Here is a 25,830-nt window from a genome sequence, read left to right as displayed (position 1 = left end):
AAAAAGCAATACAGTCTTGCACCTTTCCATTTACCTGTCCAGTAATGACGGCTTTCTTTTAAAAATTCCTCTTTCTGAACCTTTAACTAAATCAGTCTTGGCTGGAATCCTCGGGACAAATGGCTGTTTTCCTGTCCACTGTGTTGCAGAGACAAAGGCTGATCAGCAGCAAGGCCATTTCCAATGGCGAGGCCGAGGTTTCCATTAAAATGCCCGGCAAGCACAACATCGAGAATGGAACTGGGCCAAGCTGCTCGGCGGAGAGGAGCGTGAGCGGGCAGTGGAGGGAGGAGGACAGGGCCGAGGCCAGCAATGAGAGAGAGGTGGAGAACGAGGACAACCAGAACAATGAGAATGATGAAGAGGAAGAGGAGGAGGAGGAAGGCGATGGGCCTTACGTGCCATTCCACCTGCCTGGTGAGTGGGCAGCAGGAGGGAGAGGAGTTTGCAGTCCCTCTACCAAGGGTCTGTTTATTTTACAACACCCAAATCACACTTCATTCAACATTACTAATCCCACATCATCTCAGTCAGACAGAGTGATACTCTGCGGATCTCCTGAAATTTCAGCCAAAACTGCCAACATCTGACTTCCATTCCATTTGCCAATGTGCCTCCAGGATCTTCCCAACACCACCCCAAAGCTCCTGGTCTCTCAGTCCATTCTCTCAGCTTCATTCCTCCCTCCACCTCAGAGTGCTGTATGAGTTATGGCCCAGTTTAACTTCTGGGGAGGACAGTGTCACTGCCTCTCTGCGCTGGACGCCAAGTTCAATCCCGACCTTTGGCACTGTCTGTGAGGAGTCTGGACATTCTCCCTGGGATTGCAGGAGTTTCCTCCAAGTGCTCTTTTCCTCCCCCATGTCCCAGTTGGTAGGGTAATTGACCACTCTCCATTGCCCTGGTGTGCAAGTGAGAGGTTGGAGTGTGGGAGGAGTTGATGAGAGTATGGAGAAAACAAACTAAAATGGGAATAATGTAGGCTTAGTGTAAAGGTTGGTGGTCGCAGTGAAGTCAAGGAGCTGGAGATCTTATCTGTGCTCTATCTCTCTGTGATGCTGAGACTCTAATTCTGTCAGAGTGAGCAGGACCCTAGACAGTCCATGCCTACCTTTTCCACAGCTGCTAGATGTGCACACTGCCCACTTCGTTTCACTTTTCACCATTCTGTTGGGTTCACTGCACAATGGTTGGGTGGACCTGGGGGAGTCTAGACAGGAAAAGATAGACATTTGCAAGAGGCAATCAAAGCAGCTCTGTGGCTAACAACTTGTGAGCTGTGATTGGAACGGTGGTGTGCTGCCCGGGGTGGAACCAGCTGTGTTGGAGCTGGCTTACCTGAGGATGTTCAGGCAAGGGGACTTGAAAGGTGAGACTGAGCAGGTGGCCAGTGAGCATTATTCATCCCCTCCTCCCCTATCAGCCTCTATCTCAACCTCCATTTGACTTCTGAATGCTTATCATCTCCCCCCTACACACTCAGTCCTGGTGCAGAGTCTTGACCTGAAACGTCAGCCATATCTCCACAGCTTCTGTCTGACCTACTGAGTTCTTCCAGCCGTTTGTGTTTTTTTTTAAAACTAAACCTGGGAACGTACTCAGTGGGTTTGCAGAGGAACTGGTGGTAAAACTGCTTGGAACTGTGTTACGAAATGGTCTTGGTTTAAAAGCTAACTGTGTCCAGTACATCTGCTTCACTTGCTGTCCACTTCCAGGTAATTGATGGGCAATGTGGCACATTGTGAATTGCTTCCTGACCATCATATCTGTGGTCAGCTGATAGGCAGAAGTATGAAATTGGCAAAGTGGGAAATACAGGTGTTCCCCCCCACCCCCTTTACAAAGGTAGAGCGTTCCTATGAAACCTTTCTTAAGCCGAAGTGGCATAAAGTGAAGAACCATTAATTTATATGGGAAAAATGTTCATATAAGTGAAAATCCTCTTTGTAATGTGAAAACAGGTTACTAATGTAGGTCTTTTGTAAAAGCGAAGTGGCATAAAGTGAACATTCGTAAAGCGGGGGGACACCTGTAGCATTTTACTGTAAATCCCAACAAATATCAATTTTGATCACCATAAAGAGTTACGTGGATTAGGAACTTGCTGTGGTGTGTTGGTCAGAGCGCAACATGCAACAAAAACAACTTTCAACAATTATAAACAATTCTATAAGAAATACATATTTTTAAAATACTAATAGTTAGATTAAAGGACATATGGAATATATAGGCATAAATAAATAGATACATATAGACATAAATACCATCACATATTTACAATGTAATCAGCATTATAAAAAGTGTTTTAAAGTTTCTGCAGTGTGGTGATGGGGGTATTAGGTAGAGGAGTATGTAACTGGGGGGGGGGTAATTAGAATGGTTAATCAAATTAACTGCCTGGGGGAATGAACTTCTAAGATGGCATGAAGTTTGTGTTTTAATAAACCTATAGAACTTTCTGGTTTGTAGGGTGGCTTGTGTCTGCTGAGATTTGGTAGATGCAGCCAATGACCTTTTCTGCTGTCTTCCACCATAGTTGTCATATATTCCAAGAGGATGCTGAACCAATATCTCTGAGTAATATGCTGAGAAGTTTCCACACGTTGAGCCTCGTGGGCTTTCCTTGAGGTGTGGAGCAAGTGCTGTAAATGATAAAATGTAAAGAGAAAATGCCAGAAGCACTAAGGCAGCATCTGTGTAAAGAGAAAGCATGGCCGTTCACCAGGTGAAATCTGAGCTTTAGGGGCAGTGTGCAGTGGATCTACAGTAGTAACTGAACAGCTTCTTTGTCAGCACCTCTACCAGCCGGAAAGTACAGGGAACACACTCATCTTATAGACCCTGGTCTTGAAATGCATCACCTGCCCCCTGTATCAGAATGCAATTGCTCCTGGTGGGAGCTCCCATGTCTGACAGTGTGCCTTTTATTTCTTCTGCTCTCTCCGCAGTGGGAATGTGGGATGTGATAAAGTGGGTAATTGCGTGGCCCCTGTGTTTCCTGATGTACTTCACCATCCCAAACTGTGCCAAGCCTCGATGGGAGAAGTACTTCATGTTCACCTTCGTGGCAGCTACCCTGTGGATTGCTGTTTTCTCATACGTGATGGTGTGGATGGTGAGTGGTGGGGTGGAATGGGCTTCCCCTGATGTTTTCATGGCTGGAGTGACGGCCGTCACTCTTGGTCTTGTGCCCGTGGCAAAACCAGGCCTGCATCGTGCAACGCACACACAAGGTGCTGGAGGAGCTCAGCAGGTCCCTCAGTGGAGGGAGCAGATACTGCCTGCCCTGCTGAGTTCCTCCAACATTTTGTGTGTCGCTCAAGTTTTCTGGCATCTGCAGAATGTCCTGTGTCTGAGGCCTGCTATGAGTTACCCACCCTCAGGTGAGTGGGACAGCTTCAGAAGAGGTGGGCTGCCTCAGCCTGCTTCCATGCGTCCTTTGCTGCACTTTTGAAAGATACTGCCAGGGATTTAGAGTTCCTGTCTCTGGGCGCCGACCTGCACCCGCATATAGATGAGCAGAGTTTGGGTGGGGACGATGTCACCTCTCACTGCTAGTAGCCTGCCCGCAATCACTGTCCATCTTCAAACGTGGCGAGTGGGCGCTTGAGCCAACGCTAGAAGCCAGTTTATGGTTACCCACCATGACCCAGGTAAAGGCCAGTACCAAATCAGAAAGGAAAGCTTCAAACGTGGTGAGTGGGTGCTTGAGCCAACACCAGAAGCCGGTTTATGGTTACCCACCATGACCCAGGAAAAGGCCAGTACCAAATCAGAAAGGAAAGCTTCAAGGTGCCTCGCCAGAAATTTCATTTGCAAGGCTGTGTTGTGTATAACTACATGGTTGAAACACCTGCTAGGCTACACAATTGATGAGAATAGAGCTTTTCTGTTTCGTCAAAAGGGAACATGTTAACTTTTCTTTCCCTCAACATTCAATCAATCAAACGTGCTATTTGTGACTTTAGTTCAGAAGCATTTTGGCTGCCTCACAGTTTATGATAGTCACAGGCTAATGTTAAAACATTTTGAACCAGCCACGCCATTGGCTGCCCTAGTGTCAGGACGCTCCCCATTTCAAGAAGACGCTGGTATGACATGCAGTCAAGTAAACATTTGTTCAGTTGTTCAGAGCCATCTCAGTGCACTCTTAAAGTCTCCCTCAGTCTTCCAGGAACCCTCTGCTTTTCCTAATTAGCTGTTTGCTCACCTCGTGAAATAGCTTCCACTATCCTTTAGAGCAAAGTACCACAGATTCGGGTCCTCAGCTAATTGTGAGATGCTCATAACACTGGACTTCCATTCTGTAAATTTCATGCACTTTCTTGTGTGACATTCACTTGTCAGAAGATTATACGTAGAGCACAGAGCAGTACAATACAGGAGCAGGCCCCTTGGCCCATAATGGCTGTCCCAACCATGATGCCAATGGTCCGTATCTCTCAATTCCCTGCTAGTTCATTGTCTGTCTAAAAGCCCTTTAAATGTTGCTATCACAGCTTCACCTACCATTGTCTGCATAAAAATTTTCCACATAAATCTCCTTCAAGATCTCCCCCCCTTATTTTAAAACCATAGCCTCTAATACTAAACATTTTGGAAAAAAAACTATCTACCCTATGTGTGACTTTTCATAATTTTATGTATTTCTGACAAGTCTCTCCCCAGCTTCTGATGCTCCAGAGAAAACAACCCAAGTTTGTCCAATCTCTCCTTATAATTCATATTCTTAAGTCCAGGCAATATCCTGGAGATCCACTTTGGTACCCACCCCAAAAAGTTTCCAGTGTCTTATATTTTCATGTTTTATTGAAGTATGCCATAGCAAAAAATATTTTTATGAGCAAAATCATTGACATAACAGGTCCTCATTTTGTTGGGCAAGCTGTTGTTTATAATAACGTACTTCCATAGCTCATTCCATTTCTCACAGGAAGGATGTTATTGCACAGAGTGGTGAAAGTAGCTGGCGGTGAAGGAAGCATAACGATTTCTGGGGTAGGAAGTCGTTCGGATTTCCTTGAGAAATTAGCGGTAGTAGTTGGGGAATGTGCATGGAGACCTTTTTAAAATAATCAAGAGAAGTATTTAGTTAAGAGAGACTTAAGTCTGTAATGAGATCTCATTGACACAGCTTCCAGGGTTTGCAGGAGTTGTTGGGGAAAATCAGTACCTAAACCTAGTGAGATCATTTTAGCTTCTCACTTTCACATTCTTGGTCCTTGTTCTTTGGCAAGGTCATATTGACTTTAGAGCAAGTCAATTTTCTACTGGCTAACTTAATGTGTTCTACCACAATGTCTGAGTCACAAGTCAAGCAATGTGGCTGAAATAGGAGAAGGGAGTGCACAGTGTACCATGTGCATCTTGTTACCTTCTGTTACCAGCTCCAGGTATCCTGAAAATCTAGGGTTTATGACAAGTCATTGTTCTGGGAGGGATTTTAGGAATGTCACCAAAGACTTGAAGGAAAATGGAAACCTTGAAGAAAATGGACACTGCTTCCAAGAGCAGTTGTACTGATATTTTAGATCTTGGAATATTTTTTAAATGTACATTAAATAAAACATTGGCAATCACATCTACAAATGGAAATCATTAGAACTGGGACACAAAAATACAACTGCAGATGCTGTGGATCAAAGAATACGTACACAACGCTGGAAGAACTCAGCAGGCCAGGCAGCATCCATGAGAAAAGAGTAGCCAACGTTTCGGGCCGAGACCCAAAGGATCTCAGCCCGAAACGTTGGCTACTCTTTTCTCATTAGAATTGGGATTTTTACTTCACTTGTGACAAAATTTTTGCTATGCTGCAGCTTTTTGATGTTTTTCATCTTTCAGCATTGGGGAAAGGAGCTCTTCCTGTATCAATATCAAGTAACTCCATGTCATGTTCGATCAAAAGAAAGGAACTCTCAACTCTGGGGCAAGCTGGGGAAAAGAATCCTTTAGTGTGGAGATGATTGTTAGTCACTCCAGCTCTTTGGCGGAGTTGACAGCTTCCAGAAATTCTGTGCTTTAGAGGTTTTGGTTGAGTATGGAAGGTTATAAATTGTAGCTAACAAGAGAAAATGTTAATTCCCAACTCTTTGGCATGAATGAATAAGAAAAAGAAGCTAGAATAGACCATAAAATTAATCTGATCAGTTTGGTGATCTAGTTGCTGATTCTTCTAAGTCCTCATTTCTTCCCTGTCATCTGTAATCAGTTTAAAGGGTGATTTGCAATAGCTGTTATCCTAACATTGCCCATATCCCATAATTCAGATAAAAGAATTCAGCAGGACCAAGACTTCTTTGACCGACTGCTTTCCACATTCAAAAATTTCCTTTTGCCTTCAACTTGAATTGGTCTGTTTGGCATTTCCAAAGCTTCCTTTCAGAGTGTGAGTGTTAATGTTTGCTAAAGAGCTGTAACATGGTTTCCAGCATGCAGAGATTTTGCTACACCGTCATTCAATCGTGATCTGATTCACTGCAAACTACTGACATTGAGCAAGTCTAGGGCTCATTAGACTTGGAAAGAATGGGAGGTGATTTCATTTAGAAATGCAGGATTCTGAGGACAGAAGCTGAGAGGCTATTTTCTTTTGCTGGTAAGTTTAGAAACAGGGAGCTCAATCTCAAGGTAAGCCATTGAGAATAGATGGATATCTTATTTGCACACCTGCTACTGTATATAGAATTCTTTGTTTTGATGGATGATTGCTCAACATCCATATATTTAAAATTGAAATTGATGGGTTTTTTTTTGGTCTCTAGTGAATTTTAGTGAAAAATTAAGTGTTAAAAATGGTTTTGGCATTTTGGGTAAGGGCATGAAATAGATGAGGTTTTACAACAGTCCAATAATTTCATGTTTAGTATTATTGACAGTGGGTTTCTTTTTTTCTTCTTTTATTCTTTTGATTCTGCTCCTGAAGTGTGCCTTACAGTCTTATGTAATGAACTGAATCCAAATACCCCACATGCTGCGCCTCTGGATTATTTGTCCAAAATCCTGGACAACTAATCCAGCAATGGAACTGCAATGTGATTACTCTGTAACAAGTGGCTCAACAGATACAAGTCGATTTTCTACTGACTGATTCGTGTTCTTCCACTAAGAGTAATGTGCTGTTGTCTAGGTCACAATAATCGGGTACACACTTGGAATCCCTGATGTTATAATGGGAATCACGTTCCTGGCAGCTGGAACAAGCGTACCAGATTGCATGGCTAGCCTTATTGTTGCCAGACAAGGTAAGGTCAGTGTGTGTGTCGTCACTGAGTCTTTGGGTGGAGTCTTTTTTAGTTTATGGTTGTTAGTTAATGTTGTAATGTGATTGTTTAATTAAACCACAGTAAGAATCCATTCATGTTTACGCATGTACATTTTGATAGATTTTGTTTTCATTGATGACAAGGGACGTTGTAGATCCAAGCTGAAGTTGGGTTTATTGTCATATGCACAAGTGCATGTATGCAATGAAAATCTTATTTTCAGCAAATTAACATACTTCACCTCACATGCTGGTGATAATAAACCTGATTCCGATTCGAGCATCACAGGCACATAACTTCATATTCACAAGAACCTCACAAATTAAAATAAACAGAATTTTTATAATAAATACAATTAAAAGACAGAACCAAAAAAAAAGTCCATATGTTGGGATAAGAGCACTTCTGTTAACCAGTGTCAACCAACATGTCTACTAGACTAGACTCCTAGACACCTACTACAAACTATTTTCAAATTTAAACACCACATCTGCAAAAGACATGTTATTGCTGCCCTGCTGTGAGATCGGACATAATAAAAGCTTATAAAGCTCCCGATAACCCTTAGCAACCTTACTCCAAAGACTCAAGTAACATTTTGTATTAACACTTCCTGGAAACAGTGCCATGTCACATAATTTATATGTACCCAGAATTCAATGAGTGTGTTGATCTTGGAACAATTCATGTGTTGCTTGAACTTCTCCTCACTGTGTCTTACCCTCTGTATTTGTGAGCCACCGTGTGTGCCAATGAACACAATGGTGCTGCATATTCGGAATGTTATTAATGAGGTTTGGTGAATAATACACCAAGCCAGAAACAAAGCAAGTAAAAGATTTTGGGCTGCTGATGTAGCATATGCTAGCTGGTTCATGTGTGTTCTAATGTTATAACATCAAGAAGGTCATTAAGGAAAAATGTTAAACTCCTTAAGTTGCCATACGTCTTAGTGTTTGATGTGGGATTCAATTCTTCAAAAAACAATAAACACATTCAACATAAAAAACAAAGTGCTGGAAGTACTCAGCAGCTCAGGCAACAGCATCTGTGGAAAGAGAAACAGTTAATATTTCAAGCTGATGAGTTTTCAGATAAACTCAGCCAAGTTAGGAGGTGGAGAGATGGAAGAATTGTTTGATCTGCTGAGTTTTTCCACCATTCATTTTTTTTAATTTTAGTGTAACTGTAACTGTCTCAGAAACATGTTTCATTGAGATGTTTACATGTTTTTGTCACAAATTCATGATTATTTTTATGTAAGGTTGTATTTAAGGACCAGAGTGTGGTCCTTAAATACAACCTTACATAAAATATTTTAAGATGATAAAATAATCATGAGTTTGTGACAAAAACACATAAAATAAGCATCTCAATGAAACATGTCTCTGAGACAGTTACATTTAGATTTCCGGGGTTTGAGGGATTTTATTTTGGTTTTTGATCCCATTACTAATCCTTTGTCTTGTTGACAAGATGCACATTAATCTTTCTTTCTGCATTCTTGTTATGGATATTTTATTTACAATCTCATTTCATTCTTCCTTTGCAAACTTAGTAAACCTTCATGGAAGAGACTCGCAGAACATTTTAAGTTACTCAGTGCGTATATGAGATTTATCATCAAAGCCAACCTAAGCTAACTGGAATACCACAGATACATTAACTGCATGGTGTAAGAATTATCAGAAATGTGTTACCATGAAAGGACTCTCAAAGTATATCCTTAAACAGAATCGCACATTTCTCACACCTCAAATGTAAGTCAAAGCAGAAGACACTGAGCAGACTTGAGCTTTCAAACAGAAGTAAGCTTTAGGCCCAAGAGCATTCACTGGGAGTCAAGGGTTTGCGAATAGATCTTGGGCCGTTCCCCCTCCACTGAATCCCTGTGGAAGAACTTGAAGGCCCATGACTGAAGAACCAGAGATAGTAAGCTGGAGTGATTGTCAAATTCCAGACTACTCTGGTCCCTCATAATAAGCTCATCCAGAAAATTGGGATGCTTGGAATCCATGGTGCCTGGGCCATTTTGATTCTAAATTGGCACAGAGGTGGAGTGCTTCTACCTGAAGATCTGTGACTGCTTGTGTTCTTTATGGATCTGTGCCGGAACATCTGCTGCAATGTAAGATTTGGATGAAATCATCAGTCAGTGGGTTGGGAAGTTTGAAGGTAACACATATATTAGTGGCATTGTGGTTAGTGTATAAGGTTGTCAAACAATACAGTAGAATATAGATTTGTTGCAGAAAAGCGGCAGAAAGAATTCAATCTAGGCAAGAGTGAGATGTTGTACTTTGGGATATCAAATGTAAACACCTTTTAACAGTGTTTATGTACAGAAGGGTATTAGAGTTGAAATGTAAAGGGGAAGTACATGGTTAATGAGAGGACCCTTCATTAGTGTTGATGTACAGAGGGATCTTGGGTTCCAAGTCCATAATGCCCTGGAAGTAACCTCACAAGTTGATAGGGTGGTTACGAAGCCATATGGCATGCTTATCCAAGGCAGTGAGTTCAGGAGTCAGGAAGTTCTGTTGCAGCTTTTTGCAACTCTGGTTAGGCCATATCTGGAGTTTTGCATTCAGTTCTCTTCGCCCCATTATAGGAGTAATGTGAAAGTTATGGAAGATTCACCAGGATGTTGCCGGGATCAGAGGCAGCGTGTGGTATAAGGGAAGATTGGACAAACTAGGGTTGTTTAATCTGGAGTGGCAGAGGCTGAGGGGAGACCTGATAATAATGAGAGGTATAGATGGGGTAAACTGCTAGTATCTTTTCCCAAGTTTGAACTGTCTAGTACCAGAGGGCGTGCATTTAAGGTGAGAGGGGAAGTTCAAAGGAGCTGTGTGTTTTATGCAGAGAGTGGTGGTGCCTGAAATGTACTGCCAAAGGTGGTGATGGAGGTAGATACAATCAAGGTGATTAAGAGATTCTTATATAAGCACAAAATAAGCAGAAATGGAGGGGCGCTGACTAAGTGTGGGCAGAAGTAATTTGTTGCCTTTAACTTAATTAGGTTGTCAAAATATTGTGGGCTGAAGGAACTATTCCTGTGGTGCAGTTCTCCCATGAATTGTTACTGGACTTCCTTGGACCCTGGTCCACAGATCTCACCATGATTACCTTAAGGATGCAGAGTTCCAAAAGTTTACTTGTAAAAGTGAATGAGAAATACAGAAAGGCTTAATGTTGAGATAATCATCTACTCACAAGATACCCAGGAAGTATTGAGATAAGATTCTGAATTTGAATTGATGCATGAAGTGGCTGTACAGCTGCTGAAGAAGAGTTGTCACTGGGCATGACTGACGTGGTGCCTCCAGTGAGTCTAGTAAAGGGATTGCAACAACAGGATCTGCTCAGGCTCCAGGGTTAACATAGGTGACACCACTACAGATACACAGATCAAAGTGATACCTCTGCTGGGTCTGCTGAAGGGACTGCAACAACAGGATCTGCTCAGGCTCCAGGATTAACACAGGCAGAACCACTACAGATACAAAGATCAAAGAGAATTGAAAACAGCCAATCAAGTACCCTGTGAAATGTGATTGTCTCGTTAAACTAGTTTCACTTCTACCCCTTCCAAAGGGTCCGTGGTAGTGTAGCGGTTAGCGTGACGTTATTACAGCTTGGAGCGTTGGAGTTCAGAGTTCAACTCCAGCACTGACTTTAAAAAGACTGTACGTCCTTCCCATCAGTGCTCAGGTTTCCTCCAGGTACTCCAGTTTCCTCCCACAGTCCAAAGACCTACCAGTTAATTGTTGATTGCAAATAGTCCTGTGATTAGGCTAGGGTTAAATAGGTGCAGTGCAGCTCATTGGGCCGGAAGTGCCTGTTTTGCGCTGTATCTCTAAATAAAAAATAAATAAAAACAATGTGTGACATCCCTGTGCGACCATATTTGAGCATGTGCACATTCTGAGGGAGAAACCCACATCTTAGACCTTTCCATCATCCCCTTGTAATAATCTGCATGTTACTGCATTGAAGACTGGAAACCTTACACTATAGATGCTAAATAGGACATGTTACTGACTCCAAGGCAGCAGTTAGAACCTTACGGAGAGAGCCTGATCAGCTTCCTCTTGGGTTATGGAAAGATAAATCAAATTCAATATTGTTAGTTGAAATGGATGACATGTTCTCTACCAATAAGCAATAACTTAACAAAAGTGAGGTGAAAGAAGCATTACATTCTAATTCTTCTCTGAACATATAGAAAGCAGTGAGGTAATAATATAATTGGGATGCACAACAATAACCGAGCTGTTCTGATGTCCACAGGCATGGGAGATATGGCTGTTTCTAATTCCATAGGAAGCAATGTCTTTGACATCTTGATGGGACTTGGTCTGCCCTGGACGATTAAGACAATCATGGTGAATTACGGCTCATATGTAAGTTTTATGCTTAATTACTGAGTGTTTAAAAAAAAGTCACCATAAACATGTTTGAGAACTGCCAACAGCATAGTGCACCAATGTAGCCTGCATTCCCTTAACTTTGAGTTTTTAGAATGCTCATCCCAAAACAGGGGAAATGCCTTTTCAGCTCACTGTCGGTGAACTGGAGTGAACTCAACCTTCACTGCGTCCATATCTTCTCCAAGTAGTGTTTTTAATCTGGACAATTTACAGACTGCATTACTGCTGATAATATTCAAAACTACACTCTGTGACCACTTGATTTGATACCTCCTGTACCTAATGAAGTGGTCACTGAGTGTATGAGCATGTTCTTCTGCTGCTTTCCATCCATTTCAAGGTTCAATATGTTGTGGGTTCAGAGATGCTCTTCTGCACACCTCTGTTCTAATGTGTGGTTATCTGAGTTGCTGAAGCCTTCCTCTCAGCTTGAGCCAGTCTGGCCACTCTCCTCTGGCTTCTCTCATTGACCAAAAGTTTTCGCCCACAGAACTGGATGCTTTTTGATTTTTGAACCATTCTCTGTAAACTCTAGAGACAGTTGTGTGTGTGAAAAATCCCAGCAGATCAGCAGATTCTGAGATACTCAAACTGTCCTGTCTGGCACCAACAATCATTCCACGATGCATGATTTTATGCATTGAGTTGCTGTCACATAATTGGCTGATTAGATATAAGTAATAATGAGCAGGGACACAGGTGCTCCTAATAAAGTGTGTAACAATGACAGAACTCCTAGAATTGATCACTTGCCCTTTCCCATCTCAAAATCCACCTATCGGTTTCTAAATGGAGACACAAAGGAAGACCGCAGATGCTGGAATCTGGAGTGATCGACAATCTGACAAAGAATCTCAAAAGGGTCAAGCAACATCTGTGATAGGAAAGGAATTGTCAATCTTTCAGGTCAAGGGTTTCTCAAAATGTTGCCACCCCAAAACATCATTAATTCCTTTCCTCCCACCAATGCCATTTGACCTGCTAAGGTCTTTGACCAACAGGTGGTTTGTTGCATCAATTTCTGAATCTTTATTTCCTGCAAGTCACAAAGATGAAAGATTCCTCCCTTCCATAAACTCTCAGCACCATTGTCCTACCAAGTACTGCCTATTCCTCCCAAACCTTTCACCCCACAATTATTTTTCTCTTCCCTCATTCAGTAATTTTGGATAATGAATACTTAATAATCCAAAGAGATTAAGACCAGAAGTTCCTAAGACATAGGAGCAGAATTAGATCAGTCAACCTAGTATGCCCGTTCTGCCATTCCAACATGGCTGATTTATTATTCCTCTCAACCCCATTCTCTAGCTTTCTTCCTGTAACCTTCGGTGCCCTTACCTATCAACAACCTATCAACCTCAGCTTTAGATATGCAGCTTATCATGACTTGGCCTCCACAGCTGTCTATGGCAATGAATTCCACAGATTCAGTGCCCACTGGCTAAAGAAATAACTCCTCATCTGTGTTCTAGAGGGAAGTCATTGGCTGTATCCTTTCATACTAATCTCCCCCCACCCAACTATAGGAAACATCCTCTCCATGTCCACTCTACCTAGGCCTGTCAATATTCAATAGGCTCCAATGTGATTTCCCCTTCCCCCTCCTTCAAAACTCCAGTGAATTCAGTTCCAGAGCACTCAAACACTCCTCGTGTTAACCCTTTCATTCCCTGGATCATTCTCGTGAAATTCCTCTGGACCCTCTCTGTTGCTAGCACATCTTTTCTTAGATAATGGATCCAAAATTTCTCGTAATATTCCAAGCGCAATCTGACCAATGTGTTATAAAGCCTTATAAGGGCTATGACAAACCTTATCATTCAGCAGTTTCATTCAGAGCCCATCATGGTGTAATTTAGCCATTTTGTTGTTTTTGGAACCGGCATGTAAAGGTAAATAATGCAGTTTACATTTTCACTGAGGCAGGAAATCCAATCTCTCAAGGTCTTAGCCAACAAAAATAGTCACCATAACCACTGTTGACATTCACCTACCACTTGCCTACCTGTGCAGGCTAAGGAGCTATGGACCAACAAGACATTGCTTGGTTATACAGAGCTTCACACAAGTCTATGGAATGACTTTGGCTAAACTACAAGGACATGAGATCTTAAGGGAATTATGTCCATCATACTCCACCGCTAGTCTTTAGATGCAGCACAACATAATTAGGGTGGTTGCATTATATCAATCTATATATTATGTATTACAGAAACACCAGGTTTGCAAATGTAGCAATTTGGAGATGATACCTGTAAAAGAGGGAAATGCTTCAATTAATGGCCATCCATTATAGTCCAGATGGACCAGTTCTTCCATTGTTAGTGTTTCAAATACCATCAAGTGCAGCCTGCAGATTGCCCAGATTACAAATATTGGTTTACAAAGATACAAAGGTTTCAGATCCTTCCTGATTCAGTACTATTTCTAACCAATGATATTAGGACATGATGGATCCTTCCAGATTCCTACCTCCTCATGTTTCCATTGTCATATACTCCAAACTCACTTTCCATGTTCATTCACAAAGAATATGTAGCTGACACAGATGTCCAGTGCCGTGGAGTAGACTGCAGAGTAACCATGCCTTTGCACTGTGCAAGGCACTTCACATGCCACAAGGACTTGTGAAAAGATCATGAAAAGCTGATCTGTGATTAACCAGTTGGTGCTGGCAAAGTATTGGATTATCTAAGCCATTTGACAGGATAGATCAGAGGGAAAAAATTAATAACTTTGCATTGATGTTACGTAAATGAGACTAAACGGATATTCACATCGTGCAATAGACACACCAGCTGGCAAAAATGTTAAACCAACTAATTTAATACAGTGAAATTTTTGAAAAGAATAAAAAAAAATGTTCTTTCTTTTAGTTATCATTGAACAGTCGTGGGCTTAAATACTCGGTGGGACTGCTGCTAGCTTCTGTTTTCCTAACAGTAAGTTTTCAACCCTGTCATGTTCGGACTGTTGGAGTGCCTGAGACCAGTGCCATTGCCCATTCAATGATGTACTGTGAAGGTTGCTTTTTACTTTAATTTGTACTCTCGTTATGCTCTTCATATCATAACAGCTGCGTTTGTTGAATTTCTCCAAAGCTCTAAGTACATATATGGTACGTCACCATAAACAACTCAGAGATTCATTTCCTTGTGGGCATATTTAATAACACAGAATAATAACCATAACAGAATTAATGAAAGACCTCTCAATTAGGGCGTTTAACCAGTGTGCAAATACAAAAAGAAAGAAATAATACTGATAATTAAATAGACAATATATATGGAGAACATGAGATGAAGAGTCCTTGAAAGTGAGTCCATAGGTTGTGGGAACAGTTCAGTGATGAGGCTAGTGCAGTTGAGTGAAGTTATCCCCTCTGGTTCACGAATCTGATGGTTGAGGGGTAATAACTGTTCCTGAACCTGGCAGTGTGAGTCCTGAGGATCCTGTACATTCTTCCCGATGGCAGCAGTGAGAGGACAGCATGACATGGGTGGTGGGGGTCCTACAACAACACTTCATGACGATGTGCTCAATGTTGGGGGTGGGGGTTTACCTTTGATTGACTAAGCTGTATCCATTACTTTTTGTAGGGTTTTTCTGTTCAAGGGCATTGGTGTTTCCGTACCAGGCTGTGATACAGCCAGTCAATATACTGTCTACTACATATCTATAGAAGTTTGTTAAAGTTTTAGATGTCATGCCGAATCTTCGCAAACTCCTAAGGAAGTAGAGATGATTCAAAGACTGGTCCATAGTTCTTCAAACATCAGTCAAAATCTTATAAGCTTCAGACATGTATACAGAAATTCAAATTAACAGACCAGTCTCTGTGGATTTTTGCTCATACACTACCTAATATGAATTTGTTAGCAAGATGGTGTCAAATTGACAAAGACCCTTTCTCTAAGAATCATTAGAAAAATGCTTTCTCACTACTAAGGGCAAGGAAAAGGAGTACTTTTCTAAACCTTTGTCTCAGATGTTTATTAGCACAGTTCTAACATTATTTTATAATTTGCTGTCCTTTTGCATTTTAAAAACAAACTGTTGAGAATGTTCATCCCTGCCTGAAGTTTGATTGGTTAGTAACAGAAAGACAGTACCACAGTGTTATTTTGTCACGTGCCAGTTCTTCATTGTAGAGGGGCCTTGATCTCAAATATTTTGTTATAAGAAAAACACCACTGATGTTTATGTTATCAGGTGATTATTTATTGTCATTTCAAAAATTTTAACTGATTGGAAGACATTTGCTCCTTCTAAGATTCCATCTGTGAAATTAAAATCAGGTGCAATTTCACTCATTTTGACAGTATTCAACTTAAAAATTGTTAATAATTCTGTTTAAATGATTATCCCAGTCCTTAACACTAATCATTTTGCCAAGAGCACACCCTCAATACATATCACAAATGTTGTTTTAGAACAACATTTTAGAAAACATTTTAGAATTTTTTGTATAAAGTTTTATCATCCTTTCCTAATTCAACTTTGATAGATTTTTCAGATATGATTTTTACTTTAAATCCCTGTCAGAAGAGATTAGTGGCTCTTATTTATAATATGATTATGAAGATACAACCAGCGATATCAGGTAGAATTAAACAGGAATGGGAAAAAGAACTTCAATACAATATTTCAACGGAAAAATGGGAAAAAAATTTACAAATGGTTAATTCTTCTTCTATATGTGCTAAACATGCTTTAATACAATTTAAGGTTGTACATAGAGCTCATATGTCTAAAGATAAGCTTGTTCGGTTTTATTCTCATGTTAATCCTCAATGTGACAGATGTCATTTAGATGTGGCTTCATTGACCCACATGTTTTGGTCATGTCCCACTTTACCTAACTATTGGAAGGACATATTTGCTACCATTTCCTCAATTTGGAATATTGATTTACAACCTCATTTTATCACTGCAATTTTTGGTATACCAAATGAAGATGATAGTCGATTCTCCCCTTCAATTAGATGAATGATTGCCTTTGTAACATTAATGGCCAGGAGATCTATATTACAAAATTAGAAAGAAGTATATCCTCCTACCACATTTCAATGGTTCTCTCAAACTATTTCTTGTTTAAGTTTAGAAAAAATTAGAAGTACTATTTTTGATTTATCAATTAAATTTGAAGAAAATTGGGGACCGTTCATTCGACACGTTCATATGAATTAATTTGACTTCTTCCAGATCTTTACTCTTATTATTCTTGTTCTGGTATGGAGTTCCGGAGTATTTTGACACTATCATATACTTATAAACTATTATTATTGCCCATGTTAGTTTAGGTTTATTTTTTTATTATTTCTTTAAATATACATTTTTTCTTATATTTTACATTTTTTTCTTTTGATGATTATTTTTAATCTTTTCATGTATGATCAATATAGATTAGATTGATATTGTATGATCCTTTTTCGCTGATAGTTTAATAAGATATTGTTATCTTGTTACCAACTCAATTTCAAATCTATTGTATTCATAACATATGTAATATAATATTATGTTATGTTTTTTTTTAAAAACTAATAAAAAGATTGAAAAAGAAAGAAAGAAATTCCTTTAGTAACTGATCTGAAGTCAAATCTTTAATTTTTAAAATCTGTCATTCCAAAATCAACAAATTCCAGTTTACTTCCTTTACAATTTGTATTAAAAATTTTACAACATTGGTGATCATCTAATGCTCCAGGTAAAATCACCCTCTGGGGTGTTCTCCTGCTGAGCTATAGATTTCCACAAATCAAGGTTTCATGCAACTTGCCGTCACATATTCTGGACTATCAGCAATCAGTTTATTGGGTATAATGTGCAGGAGAGGTATACCTGATTAACACATGGTAATATCCTTCTGTAGAAGCCGACCTCCTCAGGTTAGGAGTGGAGCAAGCCAAGGATCAACCGTATAAATGTCAGTCTCCTGCCCAAATTCAAAGTTCAGCGAGGTCTATGGTTTAACATGAATTTATTGGGTTCTCCAATCTCCCTCTTGCCCCTTCTGGGGTCTGTGGCCTCCTTGTTACCCACTTTCTGGTATCTTATTCTGCTCTGTCTCAATTTCCCTTTCTGTTTGCTCCCTACAGGGTCTGGAATCCTTCCTGAATGTTTCCGGAACTCTGTTTTCCTGCCCATTCGCTCCATGGGTCTCAGGCCTCCCTCTGGACTCTGGCCTCATTCTCAGCCACTCTCACATTGCTTGGCCTCGCTCCCATCCAGTCTTGTGTTGTCTCTCCTCTCTCTCATTCCCAGAAACTCTGAATGCTCCCAAAGACTCTGGCCTCTCTCTCAATCTCTCTCAGAGGCTGCAGTCTCTCTCTGTGTCACTGGCAGAGACTGTGGCCTCTCTTTCAATCATTCCCAGAAACATGTGTGTGTGTGTGTCTCTCTCTCTCTCTCTCTCTCTCTCCCTCTCTCCCTCTCCCTCTCTCTCCCTCTCTCCCTCTCTCTCTCCCTCTCTCCCTCCCCCTCTCTCTCTCCCTCCCCCTCTCTCTCCCTCCCCCTCTCTCTCTCTCCCCCTCTCTCTCTCTCCCCTCTCTCTCCCCCTCTCTCTCTCTCCCCCTCTCTCTCTCTCCCCCTCTCTCTCTCCCCCCTTCTCTCTCTCTCTCTCTCTCTCTCTCCCCCTCTTCTCTCTCTCTCTCTCCTCCCCCTCCCTATACTTTGAACCTCCACTCTGTCCACTCACTTGCAAATGACTACAGTTAATAAAAAATATTACTGTTTCACAGCCCTGCTGCCTTGTTTGTAACTCGGACACATTTTTTGAAAGTTAATATTGCAGAATAGGTGGGAGATATTGAAATTGGCTGTGGCAGTTAACACTGCTTCTGATGTTTGCTCTGCAGGTAACTTGCGTCCATCTGAACAAGTGGAAACTGGATAAGAAGCTTGGCTGTATATCCCTGTTCCTCTACGCAGTTTTCTTGTGTTTCTCCATCATGACGGAGTTCAATGTTTTCACATTTGTGAACCTTCCAATGTGCCGGGACCACTGACGGACAGTGAAGATGGAATCAGTGCAATATTAAAACTATACCAAGAGCAAAAGTCCCATGGCTTAATGTTGTGAGCAGCAAGGAACTGCTCCTATTGAGAACTGGGTGCAAGACACACTTTCAGAAAGAAAACAAACACCTGTATTGATGTGAACATATTTTTAATGTACTGTATTTATGTGGAGTTGTGACACAGATACATAAATGGAAACACACACACACACACACACACACACACACACACACACAGAAGAAAACTTATCTGATATTGTTGGCTGCTAATCAACGTAAGGCTGGAAGACATACCTGCCATGTTTGTATATTCTCAGTTCTTTCAGAAAGAAATATTTTGTCTTGATAGAGATGAGTGGGAAGTCTACAATGGCATTTGTTATTGAAGAGTATAAGGTGTACCTTAAAGCAAGGAATTATATTGCCCTGTAAAATTACCTCTTACTCTCTCCCCTCTCCATGCCTTCATCTTCCACCCAGCTTCTCCTTTGCCTGAGGGCTTAAAACCAAGAATGTACATATCAACATGATTCACCTTGTCCTCCTGCTCACCAGCTGCTCATACCACTGACGGCAAGTGGAGCTTAAGCTCTGAGCCATGGTGTTTATGCAGAATTTGAGTTATGGAATTTGACATCTTAAACACATTGCAGTTTGTACCCAGATACTACTCCTGACAATGGTTCATTTCTCAGGAGGTACATTTGCACGATTTTTTTTCTTTGTTGGAACAGTTTGCGCAATCAATGGTACACGTGTGTATATTGATGGTATAAAAAGTTGTATATATTGGGAGTTTTTTTTCCTTTTCATAAAGGTAGAGTATGTAAGATATATCACGGTTTTACGCAGCTGCGCAGTGTTTGATTTGGAAATGTTGATTAAGGTACAAACAGTGCAGCTGAGGAAGCAAAGTTTCTCTGGGTTTTGTCTGTACAGGTAGTTTTAAAAATAAAGCATGTTTAATTTATATATTTATATTAAAACCAGCACAGGAAGCCACTTTGCAGTTTCACAGCACATTTTTACAGGACTGTGTGAATGTCCCATGCATGCCTGCATGCTTGACCCCCTGGTTTTAGCCCGTAGTCTTCCTCAACCAATTTTCTTGCAGAAATGATTGTGGTGGGGAAGATTTTAAATTGTCCTTAACTGTTGCTATAGTTAATAAATTTCTAGATGAATTTGCTATGAAATGACTCCACTAAGCTGATTGTAGTTAGTTGTCACGATCTAACTATAACTTGTTCTCTTTCTTAAATGATTAAGTGATGATACCACTGAAATCCCAAATTGTGATTAGAAATGGAGGGTTATTATTCTATTGATCACACCTCACCAAAGTTTATAAGCCAATTCTTACTGTTAAATAAGGATTTCATTAGAAACCAAACCTTGTTTATGTTCTAAAGAAGTAAATACATGAGAAATTTGTTGTGCTTCAAACTTTTCAAGGACTAATGAGCTTCAGGGTTGTTATTGGCTAAGTGAGCCTACTGTAACCTACGGGACTGCTCACGATATATGTATCCAACATCACTATAATTCCGCTGATTTGTGATTTTACTAAGTATCTTTAACGTGCTTTATCTGCCTTTCTTTCCATCCCTCTCTGGCTCACTCCTTCCACCATTAACCCTCATAAAGAAAGCAGTAGGCTCCTTGAGCCTGCTCCACCATTCAGTGCAATCATGAGCACCCCATCAATGCATCTTTTCTCCATGTTCCTTATTTCCATTCCATTAATATCAATCTATAATTTAGAATTTAAGGTGATCTGATATCAAGTGTGATCTGCACTAAGGAGATGCAATATTCTGGCCTCGTTTTTATGTATTTCTTAATTCTCCCCAAACCCTGGCATTGGATTTTTAGACTACTGTATATCTCTAGTCCTAAATAATTCAAATCATTGAAACAAATTCCTCTCTCTCTCCCCTGCTCTCCCTCGATCTCTCAGCACTCCTTTCCACTCCGTCTCCCTCTTAACATCTGGGATACAATTATCAAATTGCCAATTAGTTTTTGAAATTCCAGGGAATGCAGTCCTAGTTTGTGCCAACTCTCCATGCAGTTCTATTTTTCGAATCCAAGTGATGTTTGGCAAGTTTATGTGCATTCCCTCCCAGGCCAGGATGCCTTTTCTGAGTGGTGCTGCCCAAACTGCCGATTTTACTTCGAGAGGTCTAACAGTCCAGATGAAGGGTCTCAACCCAAAACATCGACTGTCCACTTCCCTCCTAGATGCTGCTTGACTCACTGAGATCCTTCAGCATTTTGTTTGCTATCCCCATGTAAATCTCTGAGAAGTTTTGCACATTCTAATTTTCATAGCTGTCTGCTTCTCCACCCTCTGCAGTAACCCATTTCCAGTGTAGAATCACTTTGCTAAAATCTAAAATGAGACGGGGCTATTGCCAGCAAGGCGGAAGACCGAGATGTCAAGATCATCGATCACGAAGACTTGTACATATAAAGGCTTTCTGTTTGTCTACTAGAACCAGCCAACACCATACACATCAGTTGGTTTAATATCTGTCAGTGCTCAAAGTCTGTTAACTGTTGCTGCATTTTATTTCCAGTTAAGGGAATAGAATCATTGTCTTGGTGACAGAGTTTCAGCACTTAATACACACTTCAACTTTTGTTCCTGAACAAAACCAAGGATTTTATCCACTAGCGTTTAGCTGGAATAAATATTTCATAGCAACGTTTCGCAGATCAATGGATTGTAATTTTTGAAATTTGATGTAAAATGTTGGCTGAATCCCCATGATGTGTAAACAGTAAGATTTTATCTTGCAGGCTAGTCTTGTTCCCCAGCGTTACTATATTGAGTTGATTAAAGTTTCAATTTTGCCAGTAAGATGGTCAAATGCGGATTTTTCACAAAGTATTCTCTTCTAAGTGAAAAGAACTTCTTGGAGTTTGAAGAGTTGGGAATCATACTTATTTTGTGAGATGAAGTGGTAAAGAGTGTAACGTGCATGTTAAAACAAATGGTTTGTATTCATGTCCAGTCAGAATCTTCCTACTTTGGGATTACATTAAAAATTTTTCAATTCTTTTCATAACTGGAATACATTTCCAGCCAGGGTAACACAAAGAAATAGAAGTGTGGCCTGTATTACAAAACTATATTTTCATGTCAGTTCTGCTCAACGTTAAAGGTGGAGTTAGGTAGTGCACACGTGCTTTGACTTTTAGGGACTTTATAGAACATTTTTAGAGAGCCTCGTGCCATTTGGTAAATTTCCTTGTGGAGGTAAGAGGCCTTGATATTGAATCAGTCTTGCATTTCCTCCATTTAAAACTTCGCCGTGAAAATCTCCTGGTTGAGGAATTAACTGTAGATCACTCAAATTATACAGCTTATTGAAAAATATTTCCTTGTCTTTGTTTCCACTGGCAGTTGACCAATTAGGTCAGTTGTAGTAAATGCTGAGTGTGCTTTCTCTTTTTTTAAACTATTGTCTACACAAAGTACAAAGCTTACTGAAAATTAGTTAACATTTCAAATGAATCACCAAGGCTGTAAATCCAAGCCACTCAGTTTTGTGGTTCAGCCTGTGCGAAGCTGGACTAATCTGTTTGACTTTTGTGATGAGCTCACCCCACAAATGAGTATTAACTAATAAAATATATTTTTCAAAGTTTCATCAACATGCACCTTTGCTGCATTACTCTAAGTATACACATAACCATATACATGTGCTTGCCACACTGAGCAATGGTCAGGAAAGTGACTGATACCTCTTTCATGAAGGCAATAAGGATGACCTTAACATCAATATTCATTTTCACATAATAATTAAGAAAAGACCTGCCGTAGTATTCACGTAACATCTCTTTAGGTTTCTCTGCTCATTCCCCTTAGTAGAGCATGTTGACAGGCCATTCAGCTCATTTCCCATTGCTGCCTGTAAGGAGTTTGTACGTTCTCTCCGTGACCGCATGGGTTTCCTTTGGGTGCTCCGGATTCCTCCCACAGTCGCTAGGTTAACTGCTCATTGTAAATTGTGATTAGGCTAGGGTTAAATTAGGGGATTGCACAAAGGGCTCGAAAGATGTGTTCCGCCCTGTATCTCAATTGATAAATATATATGTTGCAACACACCTGCCAAGCTAGTGACACCTAATCTCTTCTACCTGCACGTGGTCAATACCCCTCCATTCTCTGCATATTCATCCGCTTATCTAAGAGTCTCTTACATACCTCTATCATAACTGTCTCCAGCAGCACGTTCCAGACACTCACCAATCTCCTGTTTTAAAAAAAAAATCTTGTCCCACACATCTCTTTTGAATTTTCCTCCTCTCGTATTAGACATTTTGACCCTGGCAGTGGGGTGGTAGAAGATACGGGCTGTCTGTCTCTGCCTCCCATAATTTTATAATCCAATGTCAGGTCTCCCCCCTCAGTGTCTGCTACTCCAGAAGAAACAACCCTAGTTTGTCCAACATCCTTACAGTCACTCAAAGCAAGAGTGATGTTCAAAAATAGACTCTGGGAAACTCCAGGAATGTATAGAGCTGTCCTCCAATGATACTGAAATATGCAGACCTTTGCACTCAGTGTGTCAGGAACATTAACCCCAGACCTTGTCATTTTATGTCTTTTGTCTCACAAATATATTATGCCACTTCATTATCCTACACAGCAGATTTATTTACCCTCTGGTGCATGAATCCTGGATGAAGAAACTGAAATGTGTCACTACTCTCAGAGAGACTGGTTTTGTAATGTAACATAATACCATATTACTGAGCAGTAGTGATCCAAGATCCGATCTGGTGTAATGATCCGTAGTTAATTTATGTTCATGGACTATCCTCCAGTTCCGCTGGATTGGTGTGTCACAGTAGTGTAGAGGTTAGCAGGATATTATAGCTCGGGGTGTCATAGTTCGGAGATCAATTACAACACTGTCTCTAAGCAGTTTGCATATTCCTGCATATGACCGACTGGGTTTCTGAGTGCTCCAGTTTCCTCCCACAGTCCAAAGACATACTAATTTAATTGGTCCTTGTAAGTTGTCTTGTGGGCAAGAGGACCTGTTCCACACTGTGTGTCTAAATAAAACTATATTTAAAATTTTGCCTCGGGTGGAACCATGCAAGTGATAAATTCATTGCAACCACATGTATCAGCTTTACTGAAGTCAAGCACTGGTAGTCCTGCTGTTCCTTTTCTGTGAGGGTCTGCTGCTTCTCCCTGCTAACGTACAGAGCCAACTCTCGGCCTTCAAATCCCCATTTACTCCACACAGGTTAAAGTGACGCACTCGTGACTCAAGTTCAATCCCCACCACTGTCTGTAAGGAGTTTATACTTTCTGCCTGTAACATTTGTCTCCACCTGGTGCTCTGGTTTCCTCCCACATTCTCAGGATATTCTGGTTCGTAGGTTAATTGGTCACATGGGGGGTAATTGGGCAGTGTGGGTTCATTGGGCCGGAAGACCCTGTTACTGTGCTGTATAGTGTTTTTAAAAAAATTCATGTTGCATTAAAGTGGTAAATGGTCCCCCCCCAATGAATAGCCCTTGAGTGGAGACAGCATATACTTGAACATATTGTATTAGCATGTAAAACTGCCTGTGGCTCTTTTCTGTCCCTTTAAAGTGCAGCCCTCTTTTAATACAACCAAATTCTAAGCCAATGTCTCTGAAAACATCCATCAACTGAAAGTTCAAGCTGTTGTAAAAACTTGGATTAAACCACATAGAACTTTTCTAATGGCTTTGGATTTTCTGGCAAGTAGCTACTTTCTTGGCACACACATCCCCCAACTAAATCCGATGGAGCTGATAAACTGCTAGGAAGTGCTGGGACAGTGCTGCTGATGAATGTTGATCTTTGACTGTGCTTTGCGGCTCCAGAGAACACCAGACAGCCATCGGATCCATTCCAATGGAAACAGGGAACTCAGTAGTAGATGCCAGAACCATTGCATTCTCATGATATTTGAGCCAGAATATGTTCAATTACCAATTTGGACATACTGCAAATAACACTGTACTGTGAAACTATCTATTCCTAGAATCATACAGCATAGAAACAGTACCTTTGACCCATCAAGAGTGCAATGACCATTGAGAACAGAGTTATACTGATCCTACACTAATTCCCTCATGTTCCCACCAACTCTCCTTTCTGTCATTTTTTCCTTTTTAAGATGGATGGATGCAAGTAATTCTCTATGTATTTTAAGCAAGATTAATTAACACATTTGTGATTGCTTAAAAAAATGTGGTAAAATTATAAAGTATGCACAAAATGAACATTTCTTTCAGATGGAGACACAGCATATTGCAGCCGCTGGAACCCTGAGCAAAAAAGCAAGCTGTTGGAGGAACTTACTGGGTCAGGGAACATCTTTGGAGGGAAGTGGACAGTCAACGTTTTGGGTTGAGACCCTTCATCTGGACTGAAAGATCAAAAGGAAATAGCCAGTATAAAAAGGTACAAGGGAAGGTGTCGGGCAAGAGCTGGCCAGTGATAAGTGGATACAGCTGAAGAGAGGTGACAGGCAAATGAAGGAGAGAGTGGAAGTAGCAATAGAAGCTGAGAGGCGATAGGCCGTGGTGACAAAGGGCTAAAGATCTCCCACAAATACAAGCGTATTTCATTTCAAAATAGAAAGAAACCTTTTATATTTTTTTCTAATGTCATTCAGGATGTTTTGGGGAAATTTGCAGCATGACTGACAACTCTGTAGAGTAGCGGTTGGGCAGAACAATGGCATAGCGATTGGTGCATCACTTCACGGCGCCAGCAATCACCATTTGGGATCAAATTCCGATCGCTGCCTGTGAGGGGCTTTATGTTCTCCCTGTGACTGTGTGGGTGTCCTCCAGGTTTCCTGTTCCCTCCCACATTCCAAAGACGAGGTTAGGATTAGTAAATTGAGGGTGTACAATGTTAGCTCCAGAGGCATGGCAATACTTGCACAGCACAATCCTAACTGATCTGATTTGATGCAAAACAACACATTTCACTGTATGTTTTTGACATAAATGTGGCAAGTAAAGCACATATTTTTTTAATGTTCAAAAAGCATGTAATAATCCAAATGGACAATGATCAGGGTTCTTCAGATCTAAGTTAAA

At 40.7% G+C, this 25,830-nt stretch overlaps 1 protein-coding gene across 1 annotated transcript in view; it reads left to right on the top strand.

Moving 5' to 3' along the window:
* slc24a3 (solute carrier family 24 member 3) overlaps positions 1–22,329 on the top strand; it is a 324,655-nt gene extending 302,326 nt beyond the window's left edge. Inside the window, exons 12-17 of the mRNA XM_059986300.1 lie at positions 150–417; positions 2,949–3,115; positions 7,130–7,244; positions 11,559–11,671; positions 14,578–14,643; positions 18,559–22,329. Of these exons, the coding sequence (XP_059842283.1) occupies positions 150–417; positions 2,949–3,115; positions 7,130–7,244; positions 11,559–11,671; positions 14,578–14,643; positions 18,559–18,708 (879 nt within the window). The 3' untranslated portion in view covers positions 18,709–22,329. The remainder of the gene's footprint in view (positions 1–149; positions 418–2,948; positions 3,116–7,129; positions 7,245–11,558; positions 11,672–14,577; positions 14,644–18,558) is intronic.
* The last annotated feature ends 3,501 nt before the right edge of the window (positions 22,330–25,830 follow it).

This window comes from Hypanus sabinus, chromosome 12, assembly GCF_030144855.1.
Source record: "Hypanus sabinus isolate sHypSab1 chromosome 12, sHypSab1.hap1, whole genome shotgun sequence".
Lineage (NCBI taxonomy): Eukaryota > Metazoa > Chordata > Chondrichthyes > Myliobatiformes > Dasyatidae > Hypanus > Hypanus sabinus.
The sequence above is the reverse complement of the archived record's forward strand: the minus strand, read 5'-3'. Positions and strand labels throughout refer to the sequence as shown.